The sequence below is a fragment of the Pelobates fuscus genome, chromosome 5, assembly GCF_036172605.1.
Source record: "Pelobates fuscus isolate aPelFus1 chromosome 5, aPelFus1.pri, whole genome shotgun sequence".
Classification (NCBI taxonomy): Eukaryota; Metazoa; Chordata; class Amphibia; order Anura; family Pelobatidae; genus Pelobates; species Pelobates fuscus.
The window spans coordinates 64,590,365-64,608,739 of record NC_086321.1 but is presented as its reverse complement, the minus strand read 5'-3'; the positions used below and the strand labels follow the sequence as shown (position 1 = coordinate 64,608,739).

The following is an 18,375-nucleotide window of genomic DNA, read 5'->3' as shown; positions in this document are numbered from 1 at the left end:
AAGCCATATGGGAAAATCAGCATGAGAGGTGTCAGTTATACTTTTAGACTTTACCTTCACTCCAATTCATGGTTTTCAGATGATGGCTATAGATGTGATACATCATGTTTGTTGCCTCAATCCCAGTTTCTTTCTAGAAAGTGGTAAAAGAGCCTCTCAGAGAGGTTGGCGCATGCATGTTATGGGCCTTGCATAAATACTTAAATCATACAGGTACTTGTACAACATCGCGGACGTATTTGTGTGATGGTGTGGTCTTATAGGTGAAGGCTTTCATAAACACCAAGCAACTGATGATCAAAATGGCCTCTTTATGCGTAATCCACAACAGCCTCAGCTCTCCACAAGTGGAGTAACTGCAGCGCTCTATAAACTATAAACTGGCAAGGATATTGGGAGTTGCAGTTTACTAACAGCTGGAGGGCCGAGGAATAATTATCCCAGATCTATTCAGTGTAAATTAGACATCTGCATTTCTTTTTTTTTTTTTTTCCATTCTTTATTTATTCCAAGGTAGAACATTACATTGAAAACATGACATATCAATACGTTATAAGTTACATTGTGCATGACATGTCCCCAGTAAACCTGTAAGATCATTAGATTGACACATCTAGCAAACTTGTACTGCATCAATGTATCCTGGAATGTGTATAACATACAGTAATAAAGCCGATTCCCTGTTCTCCCTGGTATTTTTTAACTTATAACATAAAAGGAAAATCAGATAAAACATGAAGAAGCTACAGAAAACCATACAGACATTTCTTTGGTCGACAGGACATGCCCCTTCTTTTCCCATGCAGTAATGTGTGGATCCTATAAACCTGTATCTTAATCACTTATAAATCGCTATCCGTTTGTTCCTGTGAGCACAGGTCCATATCCTTTCGAAATGCAAGTTAGTAACATATTGTATGGTTTTGTTGCAACAATCGTGAGTATTTCTCACGGTAAAAAGAAGATAGTAAAAGAGAAGTAAGAGGGGTAAGTAGGGATTCAGTAAGTGAGAGAATTAGAAAAGCGGTGGAGGAGGGAGGTGCGGGGGAAGTCAGGGCAGCCCGTATCCTATTGATTAAATCCCATCCTGGGAGGTCTCTTTTGTGTACGCATCAAGCACTTGCTGCACTGGCCATCCAAGGGCCCCAAACTTTTTTGATTTTTTAACCCGGGACGTGAGGTCATCCATGAGATAATTATCTTTAACCTTCCGGATTACCACAGCAATTTCCAGAGCCTCGCTCCGCAGCCACACCTGTGCCAAAGCTCTCCTAGCGGCCAGGTTCACCTTATGCAATAGGGTCTGTTCCGCTTTTGTCGAGTTTTCCATAGATCTAGCTAGCAAGAACACCCATGGGTCTAGCTTAACCTCTCTCTCGAATATGTCTCGCAATAACTGCGCAATTCGCCACCAAAAGACTTGTGCTATTGGGCATTCCCACCACATGTGAACATATGTGCCTTTGAGACCGCACCCCCGCCAACATAGGTCAGTAGTAGTTTGATTCATACGGCTTAACTTTACCGGTGTAGTATACCATCGAAATAGCATCTTATATGATTGTTCCTGCAGCGAGACACACATGGAGGACTGCGTGGCCGCCTCCCATATTTCCTGCCACTCTACCACTTCCAGCGTCTCTCCCAAATCCGCCTCCCATTGGTCTATATATGTAAGTCCTCCCCATTCTAAAGTGTTATTGCACAACTGTGAATAAAGAAGTGAAATCAGTCTGCTCGGGAATTGTTCCTTCGCACACATTCTTTCAAAGAACGTCATCGGTGTTTCTGCGACTCGTTTAACCTGAGTGTCTTGGGCATAAGCTCTAATCTGGAGGTATCTAAAAAAAAAAATCAAAGGGTCGCAAAGGCGTTTTGTTTTGTAAATCCTCAAACGTCAAACAGCTGGTGCAATCTCTGTAACCCTGCCCGTTCTATACCTCTAAAACCGTCATTCCTCAGCAAGGGGGTCATTGGAGAGGGGGAGGACGCCAGGCCGTACTTCGGGGCGGCCATGTCCCATATCCTCAAGGAGTTGAGAATCGCTGGACAGGGCACTCGATGTTTGGCCTGTGCTCTTTAGGGGTCCACATATAGAACTGAGGCATATCCATCCCCATAAGGGACGCTACCAGGTCCACCCATCTCCTTTCCTGCGGCGGAGAGTGCCACAGTGCCACCTGGGCCAGTTGGGCTGCCTTATAATAAAAATGTAGGTGTGGAAGGCCTAGGCCGCCCCTGTCATTAGCTCGGTAAAGAATGTTGCTTGAGACCCTATGTTTCTTGTTCTGCCATATCAATTTGCCTATTGTTTGTTGAAGTGGACCCAAGTCAGATCTGGTTACTCTAATCGGGAGTGCCTGAAACAAGAACAATATTCTAGGGAGCACATTCATTTTCACAGAATGAATCCTCCCTATCCAGGAAATTGTCTTATCTGTCCATTGCTCCATGTCCTAATCAGCAGGGTATAATTCTGTTGAAACAATTTAGTTGGGTCTGCTGTTAGTTGTATGCCTAAGTATTTTATGTGATCGTTTGCTATTCGTAAGTTATACGTTGCCCCTATGTGAGCGACGTCCCGCTCAGGCATACCTAAAGGCAACACGCACGCTGGACTTGTCCATGTTTACCTTGTATCCGGACAATTCTCCAAAGTCCTTCAATACATCTGTTAGCGCCACCATAGATTCCCTTGGCTCAGTCAGAGTCATTAGTACGTCATCTGCGAACGCCGACACCACATATCTTTGCCCTCCGACGTCTACTCCTTTAATGTCCGAGGCCGCGCGTATTGCCTGAAGAAGTGGTTCTAATGATAAAGCGAACAACAAGGGTGACAGCAGGCAGCCCTGTCTAGTGCCGTTACTCAGATCGAATGGATAGATCCTTGCACCCGAAATGCGAATTTGCGCCCTGACGTTGGTATACATGGCTCGTACCGCCGTTTTAAACTAAGCTGGGAAGCCAAAATGATCCAGCATTGTAAATAAGTAAGGCCATTTAACCCTGTCGAACGCCTTTTCGGCGTCCAACGACAGTAACATCGTCGGTATTTTCCTGGTGGTTTGTCCACATATGAGGTCTACATTACGTCTGGTATTCTCAAAAAGTTGTCTATTTGGTATAAACCCCACTTGGTCCGGGTGGACCAATCGAGGTAGCATCGGGTTTATCCTAGCGGCCAGAATTTTCGCCAGTATTTTGAAATCGTGGTTGATTAAGGATATCGGGCGGAAGTTTTCTGGGAACGACAGATCCCGTCCCAGTTTCGGTAATAAGACAATATCAGCTAGTGACATGTCCCTATCAGGGGGACCTCCATCTATCAATTTGTTAAACCAAGCTTCCAGATACGGAACTAGTTCTTCCCGAAAGATTTATAATAGGAGCCATCAAAGCCGTCTGGTCCCGGTGCCTTGTTACTCTTCAATGCAGAGATCGACACATCTACTTCCTCTGCCGAGATAGGTTTCCTCAAGCCGTCAACCTCCGCCCCACTTAGTTTTGATAAGTCCAGCAAGGAAAGTGCGTGTTCTATCGCTTTCACTTCGCATTCCGGCTGGGTCTGTTGTGGAATGATTGTACAGTTTAGTAAAAAATTCGGTAAATACCTTTGCTATGTCTGTAGGATCTGTATGGCATTGACCCGACAAAAAATCGGAACCCCCCGAAAGAGAGCCTCTCGCCGAGTACGAAGGACTCTGACCCAGCGGGCAAAAGAACCCCTAAACCAAAAATAGAAAAACGTGCCCGCCAAGAAAAAGATAACCCCTCCTCCCAAAATCAGGATGCATAGCACCCCCCAGCCAGCCAGCTCACTTGGGGGCTATCCCCCACGGGAAACTGGCCCCTAAACGATCGAAAATTCCCTTCTGACCTCACTCACCCGCCGTGTACCAATATCGGGGGAGGGGATGTACCGTCACCGTCGCTGCATCAGGAACCAAGATATCTCCCATGTCTCGCACCCCCAGCTCGTGTAGAAATTACACCGGATCGCCGCCCGGGTGCAGGATCTTGGAGCGCCCGTCCTTAAAGGCCATCAGCCGAAACGGATGGCCCCACGCATATTTAATGGAATGCCGCTGAAGCAATTCCGTTATAGGCCGCCATTCCCGCCGTTGCTGCAGGGTGCCCGGCGTTAGGTCTTGATACAAGGCCAGTTCAGTTCCTTTATACTTAATTTGGCCTTCTCTTCTGTATCTCATCAAAGCTTCCTTCGTCTGGAAAAATAGAAACTTGATGATGACATCTCTGGGCCTGCTATCATTAGCCCGGTGGGCTCGCAGTGCACGGTGCGCTCTTTCAATGTGCCAGTGGCTTTCCGGTATATTTGGGAGGAGCGGTTTAAATATGGAGACCACCTCAATCAGGGAGCCGTCCCCCTCCTGTTCTGGCAGACCCCGCAGCCTGATGTTATTCCTTTGCGAGCGGTTGCCCAGGTCATCCAACGCTGATTCAGCCGCCGCTAACCTGGACTTAATAGGTTAATCTGAGCAGCAACAGCGTTGTGAGCTTCCACCGTGGACTCCACTCGCTGTTCCAGGACTGCAGTTCTGTTCCCCAGCGCATGAATCTCCGCCTTGACTTCGGCGGTATTCCTGGCTATTTCCGTCGCCAGGTAGGACCTCACCTCAGCTAAGGTTGCCAGTATCTGTTTGGCATCCGGCTCTTGGGGTCCAAGTGCCGCACTGGAGCCCGGGCTAGGAGGAGATCGGGGCCCTCCCGTGCTCTCCCGTCCGCCATCTTGGGTGGTATTTCTCATAACGCGGGAGGCCGCAAAAAGATCTGTCACCATGGCGCCCTGGTCAGTGAGCTTTTTCGATTGTTTTTTCGGGGCCCGTTTGTCCATCTCGGGTTCCCCGGTAGTTAATTAGTAATAAACTCACGGTCTGTGGCTATTATCGGCTGTTGGTCCGGCGATCCCGGCGGAGCTTCACACGGACACGTCCAGCTCGCTCCTACCGCAGACCACGCCCCCCAGACATCTGCATTTCTACACACAAAACTAAACAGAGGAGATTGGACAGAATGCCAGGACAGCAACATGTAATGAAGCATAGTGTTGGCACAGCCAGAGTGGTACACTGTGATTGTTACTAAAGTATATCCCGTGTAAGCAGAATGGAAATGGACAAAGGAAACCTGATATTTATTATAACCCTTCAAATGCCACACACTTGGGCTATGCATTTGCATGGTTAAGGTCTTAACATAGCATTGTGAAGACAGATATATTGTACTGCCCCAGATTCTGATTTTCTTCTGATTTTCATTAGGAGAGCAGTATTTTAGATGAATATCTCCCATTCATATGCCCCCCCATTCCTTAATATGTCATACAAATATTACTTTGATACACCACAAATAATGAAAATAGCTCATTATGTGGCTCTCCTAAAATTAAAGACACATTGAGTCCCATAGGCCTTGGGACACAAACCTCCCAACATTTTCCACATTGGTGTGTGAGTGTATACACAACAGTAATACTCAAAGTAATGTGTCTTTAAACTACATGGTTTAATTTAGAAAAAATTACAATTTATCTTCGTTAAACAGACTGATTCTAGTTTTAGTAGACGGTGATCAAGATTGAAAAAAAAAGACATTTCCATCAAGTTCAATCTTGAAAACCATTCCTTTATGCTGTTGACCTAAAAGAAGGAAAAACAAAAAAAATAAAATTTTAGTAAATTCCATATATGCTACAAAAAGGAAAAAATTGAAATCCGATTTCTCCTTGGATAAACAAACTGTTCACATATCAGTTAGGTCACTGAATATTCACTTTTTGCACACAAGCATCAAGGCCTTTTATTTATTTATTTTTAATATCGATAGAACCTGATAAGACAACCTCTTTAGGCAGAGAATTCTACATCTTTATTTTTCTTCCTGTTATAAACCCTTCCCTCTGCTGTAAGTGAAATAACCTTTTTTTCCAGTCTTAATGGAAGGCCTCTTGTCTGTTGCATATTTCTGCTAATGAACAAGTTAGCACAAATTGATTTGTACTGGCTCTGCATATATTTGGATAATGCCATCATAACCCCTCTGAGACATCAATATTCTAAAGAAAACAGATCCATTTTTTTCTAGTCTTTCTTCATAACTTCATAATTTTTTGCCCTAGCTTGTTGCAAAATTGTGCTTCAAACTGGGGGTTTTTTTTTGTTTTTTTTTTCCTTTTGGATCAACAGCAAAAAACAGGTGTGAGGAAGGCTGAACTTGATGGACGCAAGTCTTTTTTCAGCTATCTAACTATGTAACTATGTAACTATGTAACTAATGCTTTCCATCCCCTTACTAATTTTCTAGTTCTGCAATATCCTTCTTTAAAACTGCTGTCAAAATTGGGTTTTACCATTGATTTATAAAGAGGCGAAATTATATTTTGATCACTTGAATCAATACCCCTTTTATACATGAAAGCACCTTACCAGCATTTGGCAAGGCAGACCGTCATACTGTTACCTAGTTGGTGATCATTAATTGTTCCCAGGATATAGAGAGCAAAATAGCAAAATCTGTCCTAATAAATCAATTAGTAAATAGTAACACATAAAATATAATATTTAATTTGGATATTTAAAAATAAGGATAGAATAACCTTAGAACACCCTTAAAGAGCCACCTAACTGGTGAAACGTGCGTCGGGGCTCCACTGCTCTTATCCTCTTTAGCCAAATCTCTCCTCTCCTACTTCTAACTCGGCAATTCTACTTACCTCTGATATTCTTTATACACCTGACTGTTTGGTGGTAGAAGGTAGGCTATTTTGTAGAGGGGCAGCTAATGCAAGAGTTCAGTTAGTGCAGTTATAGGGAATTGCAGTGTCCATAGCTTATTCTGGATATTAGGTGCCCTTGAAGGCACAGATGCAGGGTTAGTTATTCCTGACAGATAGCGGCATTTATTAACCGAAAGACTTATCAAAAAGACATTACAAACTATCGTCATACAGATTGGGGCTTCTCTTTTTAATATCAGTACCAGCTATATATATATATCTATCTCTCGTTTCAGTAAACCTATGAAACTTATAAGCTTGGATATCCCTATTATTTGCAGGAGTATTATCTTGTTTATTTTCTTTTTCTTTAGGGGATTTGTTTTGACGAGACTTCACTTAAAGTTTTGCTTTACCTAACAAGACATTTAGGTGACATTCCCCCTGTTCTGTTTTGATTTTTATTTTACTTATTATTTTAGTTAAATAGACATATCTTCTGTGACATTGTTTCAGATATAAGTATCCGTTCAGTTTGTTTCATTTTCCAGCCATATGACTATATTGGAAAAGTAACTATTCCTTCTGATGAGAAGTTTACATAACTGATATAAACTTATGGCTTATTTCTGGGGGAACTCCGTACTCTATATTATCCTCACTGTTCACCCCTTATAGGTACTTATTATTCGATATTATCTTGTGTATATTTATTATTTAGTATTATCCTGTGCATATATACCTTATCCCCTGTATATATTCCTTTATTCCCAGTATCCCCGTGTTCTAAGGTTATTCTATCCTTATTTTAAAATATTCGAATTAAAACGTTATATTTTATGTGTTACTAATTATTTACCAATTGATTTATTAGGACAGATTTTGCTTTATATCCTATTTTCACAAAGGGTTAACCCTTCCACTCCGTAAGATATGGACTAAATATATGAGCAGCTTCCAATATCTAATTTTTTTGTAAAATAATTGTTCCCAAGTCCTTTTCACTTAAAGGGACACTGTGGTCACCAGAACAACTACAGCTTATTGAATTTGTTCTGGTGAGTAGTATCATTACCTTCAGGCTTTTTGCTGTAAACACTGTCTTTTCAGAGAAAATGCAGTGTTTACATTACAGCTTAGGGATAACTTCACTGGCCACTCCCCAGATGGCTGTTAGAGATTCTTCCTGGGTCATGGCTGCCTAAAATGCATCCAAACATTCAGTGTCTCCACCCTCTGCATGCAGACACTGAACTTTCCTCATAGAGATTCATTGATTCAGTTCATCTCTATGAGGAGATGCTGATTGGCCAGGGCTGTGTTTGAATCATGCTGGCTCTGCCCCTGATCTGCCTCCTTGTCAGTCTCAGCCAATCCTATGGGGAAGCATTGTGATTGGATCAGGCCACCACTTCTGCTGATGTCAGCAGACAACTTGTTTTTCTGAGGCAAACAGCATGGAGATCTACAGCTGCAGGCTTGAATACAGTAAGATTTTGCTATATTTATGGAGGCATGAAGGGCCCAGGGGGGCTAGATGGTGGTTTTAACACTATAGGGTCAGGAAGACATGTTTGTGTTCCTGACCCTATAGTGATCATTTAATGTTATCCCTAACTTATTGGCTTATGTGTTCCTTATTCCAAAATGCATGTTTTTGCATTTATCTAAATTGAATCTCATTTGCCGCTTGCCTGCCCAAGTCCCCCAATTTCTCCAAATCCCTCGGTAGTGAAGTTTTACTATGTTCAGACTGTATTATCGTACAGAGTTTTGTGTAATCTGCAAACAACAACAAATAACTTCCAATTCCCACTTCAAGATCATTTAAAAACAAACAGATTAAAAGAGAAGTGGACACAGGACCGAACTGTGGAGCTCACAGTTTCTAGGTTGAGCTTTTGAACCCTTTTTAAATACAGGCACAATATCTTCTTTTCTCCAATCCTCTGATACAATTCCTGCATAAATTAGAGTTAGTAAGCCACTGTACGTTTCTCAGAACACGCACACACTTGGAAAAAAATAAAAGATACCTCCCATATCCCTGCTGCTTCTGCTAATAGAATACAATCAGCAGACACCCTGCTCCGAAACAAGGGAGAGGCTCTACTGATCACGAAACTGTCTTATTCCACAGTCCACTGCTGGTTTTATGGGATATGTAAATTGGTTTGCCAATGCAATGACACTTGTGTTATCTACTGATTGAAAATGCTCAATAAACTGAATGCCACCATAAAGCATTTGCTAGTAGTCTACTCACTATATACCGTTCACAGGACCCATGCCCAGATCAGTCTATCTTTGGAAACAAAGAGGTGCAGGGATCTTTGATGACAAAGAGGAAGATAGCTGCAGTGTTTTTTTTTTTAATGCAGGTAAAGAGTGACACGGTAAAGGCAAAATAACCTGGGCAATGTGCAATGTTCTTAATGTATTTAGACCCTTCCATTACCTATCCCTGCCAGCCAATTCTACATGGCACATGATACAATTTAAGGTGTAATGTCAGTGCTTCTTTCCTAAATAGGTCACGTTAACCACTAAATGTGTAGATTACAAGGGCATGACGTCGACCTGGTCATCCACATATTCACTGATAATAGGGCCCCTATATGGTAACCCTACAGAAAGCATTTAATTATTGAACGTGGGAAAAATTATTTAACGCTAGCCTCATAAAGTGAGTCAATATGCTAGGCTGGTAAGTCTGGTTGAGCAGATAATCTTACACGCCTTTTTTTTTTCACTTAATGTTTTTTCACTTGTAAATGCTTGTTTGCTCCTTTATGGATATTTGCACTAACTCATTTATCACCCGCGATCACCTACTTTTATTTACTCTGATCCTTTCATAGGGTAAATGGATGTTGTAAAAATGTAATGGTTCTGTTATGCTATCGGATTCACTTTCCGTCACTTTTTCAGAACATACGCAAACATGTGTAATTTAAAAAAAAAAACAACAAACACAATTCAAAGGAACACTATAGGGTCAGGAACACAAACATGTATTCCTGACCCTATAGTGTTTAATCCGCTAGTTAGGTGGCTTGCCCCCCTTACTCACCCCTTAGAAAATGTTAAAACTCACCTTATTGTAAGTGCAGATTGGTTGAAATCGGCAAGGAGGCAGCATGGGGGCGAGGCCAAACACCGTTTTGGGAATCAGCACCTCCTCATAGAGATGCATTGAATCAATGTATGCCTGGAGTTGTGGGAGGGGTTTGTTGCCAGCCTATATCTACTCCTTCCTCCCAGTTTACTCCTTGCGTTCTGCCTAGAAACCCAACCAACTCTCCCTTTTTATATAGACTTCAAAAGGTGGGACGTTTGCCCGGACTGGCCATCGGGCAAACGTCCAGTGGGCCACAATGGCCATGGGCCAGCGCAATCCTGCTGTGTGCCCTCATGGGCCAGTGGGGAGATCAAAGATCTCCCTCACCGTCCCACAGGCACTTTACCGAGCAGTCCGGGAGGTAGGAGGGATGAGAGAGAAGACCCGGAAGCTCTATCTAGCAGCTCCACAGGGTCCTTCCTATCGTGAGGTTGAAGAGTTGCCGTCAATGCTCCGGATCTCGCTCAATTAATCGGACCACAAGGGCTGCAATCTTCCCCCCTCCCTGGGAAAAGGTAAGAAGAGAGAGGGGGAACAGGGATTGACCGATATTGATTTTTATTTATTTTTTAGAGCAGATACCAATAATTTGCTTACAGATTATCTGTACATTTACCCCCCACCCTCCCACAGTTGTATTTCCTCCTCCCCCACCCGTCCTATAGTGTTCTTCTTTCTTCCACCCCCCACCCGTCCCATAGTGTTCTTTCTTCCACCCCTCACCCGTCCCATATAGTGTTCTTCTTTCTTCCACCCCCCACCCGTCCCATAGTGTTCTTCTTTCTTCCACCCCCCACCCGTCCCATAGTGTTCTTCTTTCTTCCACCCCCCACCCGTCCCATAGTGTTCTTCTTTCTTCCACCCCCCACCCGTCCCATAGTGTTCTTCTTTCTTCCTCCCCCACCCGTCCCATAGTCGTCTTCTTTCTTCCTCCCCCACCCGTCCCATAGTCGTCTTCTTTCTTCCTCCCCCACCCGTCCCATAGTCGTCTTCTTTCTTCCTCCCCCACCGGTCCCATAGTCGTCTTTTCCTCCTCCCCCACCCGTCCCAGTCTTCTTTCCTCCTCCCCCACCCGTCCCATAGTCGTCTTCTTTCTTCCTCCCCCACCCGTCCCATGGTCGTCTTCTTTCTTCCTCCCCCACCCGTCCCATGGTCGTCTTCTTTCTTCCTCCCCCACCCGTCCCATAGTCGTCTTTTCCTCCTCCCCACCTATCCCATAGTTTCTTTCCTCCTCCCCCACACGTCCCATAGTTTCTTTCCTCCTCCCCCACACGTCCCATAGTTTCTTTCCTCCTCCCCCACACGTCCCATAGTTTATTTCCTCCTCCCCCACACGTCCCATAGTGTTCTTTCCTCCTCCCCCACACGTCCCATAGTATTCTTTCCTCCTCCCCCACACGTCCCATAGTGTTCTTTCCTCCTCCCCCACACGTCCCATAGTGTTCTTTCCTCCTCCCCCACACGTCCCATAGTGTTCTTTCCTCCTCCCCCACACGTCCCATAGTGTTCTTTCCTCCTCCCCCACACGTCCCATAGTGTTCTTTCCTCCTCCCCCACACGTCCCATAGTGTTCTTTCCTCCTCCCCCACACGTCCCAGTGTTCTTTCCTCCTCCCCCACACGTCCCATAGTATTCTTTCCTCCTCCCCCACACGTCCCATAGTGTTCTTTCCTCCTCCCCCACACGTCCCATAGTTTATTTCCTCCTCCCCCACACGTCCCATAGTGTTCTTTCCTCCTCCCCCACACGTCCCATAGTGTTCTTTCCTCCTCCCCCACACGTCCCATAGTGTTCTTTCCTCCTCCCCCACACGTCCCATAGTGTTCTTTCCTCCTCCCCCACACGTCCCATAGTGTTCTTTCCTCCTCCCCCACACATCCCATAGTGTTCTTTCCTCCTCCCCCACACGTCCCATAGTGTTCTTTCCTCCTCCCCCACACGTCCCATAGTGTTCTTTCCTCCTCCCCCACACGTCCCATAGTGTTCTTTCCTCCTCCCCCACACGTCCCATAGTGTTCTTTCCTCCTCCCCCACACGTCCCATAGTGTTCTTTCCTCCTCCCCCACACGTCCCATAGTGTTCTTTCCTCCTCCCCCACACGTCCCATAGTGTTCTTTCCTCCTCCCCCACACGTCCCATAGTGTTCTTTCCTCCTCCCCCACACGTCCCATAGTGTTCTTTCCTCCTCCCCCACACGTCCCATGTGTTCTTTCCTCCTCCCCCACACGTCCCATAGTGTTCTTTCCTCCTCCCCCACACGTCCCATAGTGTTCTTTCCTCCTCCCCCACACGTCCCATAGTGTTCTTTATTCCTCCCCCACACGTCCCATAGTGTTATTTCCTCCTCCCCCACACGTCCCATAGTGTTATTTCCTCCTCCCCCACACGTCCCATAGTGTTCTTTCCTCCTCCCCCCTACGTCAAAACACCACAATCGGCTCACTCTACATACACGCAATCCCACAAGCAGCCTTTGCATTTTGTCCTCTGGTATCCCACTTATGGAAACCAGAGACAAAACAAACGCAGGGTCTTTTTCTCATGCTAGAGCTCTTCAGCTCAATGGACTCTCTCAGGGACACAGTCAAACGTAAAAAATAAATGTACAAACAGCCATCCAAATGTGTAAATATGCAGGCTGTAAATACACACACACACACACACATTACACGTTTGCAACTTATCACAGTCCGTCAGAGTACTATAAGAAAAGTAATATATAAGCTCATCTCTAATGCTACACTGTATTCAACATTCGGTGCTAATGAGTTAGTTTGTAAAACTTTATAAAAATTGGTTAACTCACAATGGCCCGAAGTAATGAACGATGCGACCAATTAAAAGTATGGCAAAAAATTTAACAGAATTGAAGCACTAGAGATGCCAAGTACCTTGGGGATCTAATAAATCATCCTAAGGACGGAGAAACCACCACGATTGCTGTGTCCACAAAACTATCCAAGCTTGTCACTACAGAGTAAACTCTCCAAAGATAGAACTAATTATTTTGCAGGAAACCAAAGGTTTATATACGCACAGAACAGTAAGACACATGAATAATTACAGGCCTGGGGAATGAATCTAATGAGAACGCATCTCTGTCTGAATCAGTGAAGTCTATTTCCTGACAGGTAGAACAATTATGGAATAAGAGCCTACTGTCATCTCTTCAGAGAGATAACAAAAAGCACCTCTATGTCCTAAGTAGTAAACACATTTAAAAACAAACAAACAAAAAAAAAAAACGTCCAATTCACAGCAATGGTACAATTCATTAGTGGTGAATCAAAGCCAAGAAAGATTTTCCTGCTTTACAAAATGTCATCTGTATCATTGCACATACCAATAGTGATAAAGAAGAGAGCTTCGTGGTTCAAGAATTCTCTCATATACACAGTTTTAATTATGCTGGATTCTTAATTAGCCCTGATATTTTGTACATTCCTCAAGGATTTTTAATCTTAATTTGCCATTTTCCAGCTGCAGGAACATATGTTTGTTTTTAATTCTCTAGACCACCAACTGTGCGATACACATTTTCGCAGATACTTCCCGGATGCCAGCTGAGACTCTCTAATCTGTACAGACACTCAGGGTAAATTAGTTGTGCAACAACTCACTGCACAGAAGAGTAACATACGTAATAAACTCTGGTTTCAAAATATCAATAATATGAGCACAGTGAGAGATTGCACCAAAATTGCACTTTGTATTTATTTGTGGTTTATTCCAGTTTCCATGGTAACTGCATGCTTTAAGAACATTTTAACAAAATTGCATTTTAGTTAAAAAAAAATAAAAAAAAATAAAAATTCCACTTGAAAAATTCTGGCCATATATTATTTAATCACTTAAAATAACAAAAATAACACTAAGGTGTTTGGAATTCAAAGCTGTATCCCTGACACTACAGTGTATCTCTGCCTCCGTGGCAGCTCTCCCCCTCATATTGATCAACAAAGGCCTAGGATGAGGAGGGGCATTAGGGGGGTATTCACCACAGCTCCTCGATGCTTCTATTTTTAAAAATTAGAAGGAGGGAGCCGCAAGACGATAGGTCCCTCCTTTTAAATGTAAATAACACATAAAAAAAACTATTGCGTGGACAAAAATTTTGTCTAACAAGCAATTTGTTCTTGGTTTCATTTGTTGTAATTCATATTCATCCATTCGTCTTTCGGACAAAAAACATGTTCATCCAAAAATCCAAAAAAGAATACCCAAGTGTAAAATAAAGCTAGACAAAACGCACAATAAAGTTATACTACAAAACGTGTTAGAAAAGCGTTTGTGTAAAAAAGATACTTTGGTATTGTGCCAAATTACATGTTTGGTTGCATAAATTGTTATTGGCAAGTTATGAAATAACCATAGGTATGCATATATATTTATATTAATTTAAAGAAAGAAGAGGTGCAAAATATACATCTTAGATACACCCCAGCCAGCACCTTCTAAAAAGAAAGTCATGCACCCCAACGGCATCTCATCAAATGAAAGTGTACCCTGGTCATTCACCGAAGACACAATTGCTTACAATAACAAAAACATTTTCCATTGTAGAGTTATAAAATGGATTAAAATATCCGTTCATATATACAAAGTAAACAAATGTATAAAAACAATACCTGGCTCCGAAGACATCCTTCTTTGCCAAGTCAATACCAGAGACAATTTTCACTCTAAGAATGCGAGATTCCTCCTGTAAAGAGAACATAATATTTAAGGTTAAAGACACATATCTGAACAGTTTTGGGATTAAAAATAAAATTAAGAAGTTAAGCAAAACCTAAAAGTTTATCTTAATCATTTTCCACTTGCATTTTACGGACAGCCACAAGCATAACATTTATAATGAATACAGGCAAAGAAGAGCAGAGCTAACAAGCACTTCTTGCGTAAGAGTCAAGAGCTCCCCAGCTTTGTTCGTTGGGCTGAAAAAGTTACTAGAACATTTTTAAGGTTGTTCTCTTTAATAACAAAAAAAAAAAAAAGAATTGTGAAAGAAAAAAAGAAAAATCACTTATTTCATATGTTCTAAAAATATTTGTTATAACTGCTGCTTGTGTTAATGTGCAGGGGATTTTGTGACATTATCAAGGTGACTTGAATGGTACAGTGTTTGGCTACACAGAAATGTCTATAAAACCATCCGTTTAAGGGTAAGTCCAAGCACCTTGACCACGTCAGTGATTTGAAGTGGTCATGGTGCTCGACCTCTTTATTTCACGAAGAAATGCAGTACAGAGTTTAAGAACTGTCGGAGGTGTAACTTTACCTACTACCATGTATAATGTGTAGATAGAGCATTGTGTGCTGGTGACAGATGACCAATGGTGGCACATTTTGTTCCTAGTCACCAATATAGTTTACACATGTTTGCATATGATGGTAATGCAGACAGAATGAATAAAATGTTCTTCAGAAAAAAAATACAGTAGTAAATTCCAGCACATCCTTATAAATCTGTGTACCTTTATGTTGGTGCCCAAAGTATACTACGAAAACGTTTCGACCTCTGCAACAGTCTTTATCAAGCTTGATAAAGACCAATACAGCAATTGAAATGTTGCCTTTATACACGTTGGACAGCTAAATAAAGATGCACAGATGTATAAGGATGTTATGGAATTTCCCACCGTATTATTTCTGAATATATACTGGCTTCCTTGCATGATTGATAGTGGCTGTTCCAATTTAGTATTTTCAGTTACATATAATTTTATTGTCCCCCCCCAATGTCTCCTCTGTAGATGATATCTTATTGTGTTATGTGGTTGCATATACTATTCCTCATATAATTAAGTTGTATGTATTGTATAGTGTATGTCACCATAACTCTAATGTAATGCTGATAGGTGGAAATAAAGTACTGTGTAGTAGCTCCATTAGAAGCAGTGTCTTGTGCCTGGTCCTTTCAGAGATTCCAGAAGCAGAATTGTAGGAGCAGCTCTAGCTACCCCGTTCCCTGGCACTGGGGACCTGTAGGTAAAGAGCTGGCCTAAAAGCCAAAAACAAAAGTGTCTTTACAAAAGTACTTGCCTAGCTGTTGCCACCATCTTTACAAAGGCAGTAGTTGGAGGTAGCTCAGGCAGAGGGGTCTATACCTGCCCGGTAGGTGCCAGTGGTCCCTGGCAATGGAGGAGAAGAAACTAACCACATAAGCTGGACAATTATGGAATCCCATCCCAGGAACAAGGCACTTACGTTCTTGTTACAGTTGGCTTAGAAGCCAGTTTAGAGTTGAGCAAGGATGCTGTATTCTCTGTGTGTACATGTACTTATTTATTTGAATCTTTTGATGAACAACAAGGCTCTGTTATAGAATAATGAAATCATATTACAATAACGCAATTGAACGCGCTTCAGATTGTTGTTTTTTTTTTGCCTTCTTTTGGATCAAGAGCAAAAACATATGTGAGGAAGGCTGAACTTGATGGACGCAAGTCTCTTTGCAGCTATGTAACTATGTAAATCATTTGACAACTTCAGGGCTGAACAGCAATGACGGCAATTTGTAACACTGGGCCCATAAAAGGTTAATGTACAATTCTGCGTGTTCTTTTGATACATTAAAAATGGGCATACATAGGGGTCAACTACAGGAATGATCATCTCTTGACGGTTTAACTTTCCGGAAGAAAGGAAGGTTTTGTTTTTTTCAATATATATTTATACATCACCTTCATTATAAACCTTTGATCTTTCTACCATTTCGAATCCATGCTGTCGTCATGAAGCACAATTTCCTATTTATGGCATTTCTTGAAACGTTACCCTATTAGCGCGCAGCTCAATCAATGGCATTCTGACCTGTGCACTTATTTATGTTAAAAGGCTTAAAATTGTTCTTAAAGGAAAAGTAACATTTAAAAAAAAAAATTAAAATTGGCATTTTTTTTAATTGGATTTACAGTACTGGCTCCAGTGACTCAGATCTTGGTACATGACTGTCCATAAATAAAATAAATTATAGTGTTGAAACATTGCACTGTATGCCATTATGAAATGCAATTAAAACCCTGTGTAATACCGGCAAGCCTGGGTATGATTGTTGTTCAATTGAAATCTCTATTGGCGTTTGGCCATACTGTAGTTGACGAGAAGTTAATGAGCTGTAAAATAGTTGCAATCCTCTCTTTAACGATGGACAATAAAAGCAATGTTTTTAACAACAAATCAAAAAGCAAAACAATGAAAACATTAACAGTACCAGTCTTCTAAGAACGTGTGTATATGAAAAGGTCAGTTTCAGGTAAGACAAAATAAAATACTTTGTGCTTGCCAATTTTCTTAACAACGTATCCAAGAAATTATATATTTATTTGTTTCTTTATTTTGTTTTTCATCTATAGTATAAATGGCGGTAACGCTTGTGGCAAGCAACCCCCTCATAGGTGGTTAGTTGTATACACAGTATAAGACACACATTTATACCCGTGTGTGGTACACAAGTAAGAAAGAACACATATATAGGACATTATGTTATATCAAAACACCCACCTTCATACACAGCAACAACATAGTCACTGCTGCAATCAATGAGTTTACATCTTAATGCCACCTCCAAGGAGACCATTATAAAACAATGCAAAATACTTCCTTTTCAATCCTTTCCGGATAATATTATTCCATCCCTATACTTGATTCCAATAAGCAGCATTTACTACTTCTGAAACCTCCATAAGGTTATAGATGTTAAATAACTTTAAAAGGAGACTATAGGAACCAAAACAACATTAGCTTAATGAAGCGGTTTTGGTACATAGATCATGCCCATGCAGTCTCACTGCTCAATTCTCTGCCATCTAGGCATTACATCACTTTTGTTTCTGTTTATGAAGCCCTTGCCACATCTCCTCTGGCTGTGACTGACAGCATGCGTAAAAAAAACATGGTTCGGCAGGGTGGAGCCTGGACGAGGAGCTGACTAGCCGCATGAACATGAGCTGACAATTTCGCTAAGCCTGTGAAAAATATCCTGATTCCCAAGCGGGAATACCTACTAATGTGCACCACCCCCGTCCGGAGTACCACGGGGACACGATCGAGGTCTTACTCACAAAAATAGGCCTCCGGGAACTGGAGCAGACTTGCTGCAGCCTACTGGGACTCCAGCTGAGGGAAGACGGCCGCTCTCCTCGCCCCAAAGTCCACACAGTGGCCCTGCCGACCTCCCAAGCTCCCCCCCTTGGACCGGCGGGGGTTATCCCGGTCCCCACTGGGCAACTATCTACAGCTCTCACTATACTTGCCCGATTCCAGCCGTTACCACCACACGCCTGTATGACCCAAGATGGAAGTTCCCACTTCCCTGGACATTATTGAGCTGGGCAAGACCTGCAGCATGCAACACAGCAGGCTAGATATCTGTCTAGAAAGGCTGGAGGAAACTTTCAGACGATTCTGGATGCAGCTCCGAAAGCATATGGAGCCCAATACACTCACACTCCGAGAGGGTGCACAGAGCGGCAGAATACAAAGGGCAAGAAAGCCCCTTTGCGGCACTAAGTCACCA

The 18,375-nt window shown here is 42.5% G+C and overlaps 1 protein-coding gene across 3 annotated transcripts in view; it reads right to left on the bottom strand.

Moving 5' to 3' along the window:
* Positions 1–18,375, bottom strand: part of NEDD4L (NEDD4 like E3 ubiquitin protein ligase) — a 347,833-nt gene that overhangs the window by 215,539 nt on the left and 113,919 nt on the right. For all 3 annotated transcript variants that reach the window (XM_063453944.1, XM_063453945.1, XM_063453946.1), the window contains exon 2: positions 14,486–14,559. In XM_063453944.1, coding sequence (XP_063310014.1) covers positions 14,486–14,559 — 74 coding nt within the window. The remainder of the gene's footprint in view (positions 1–14,485; positions 14,560–18,375) is intronic.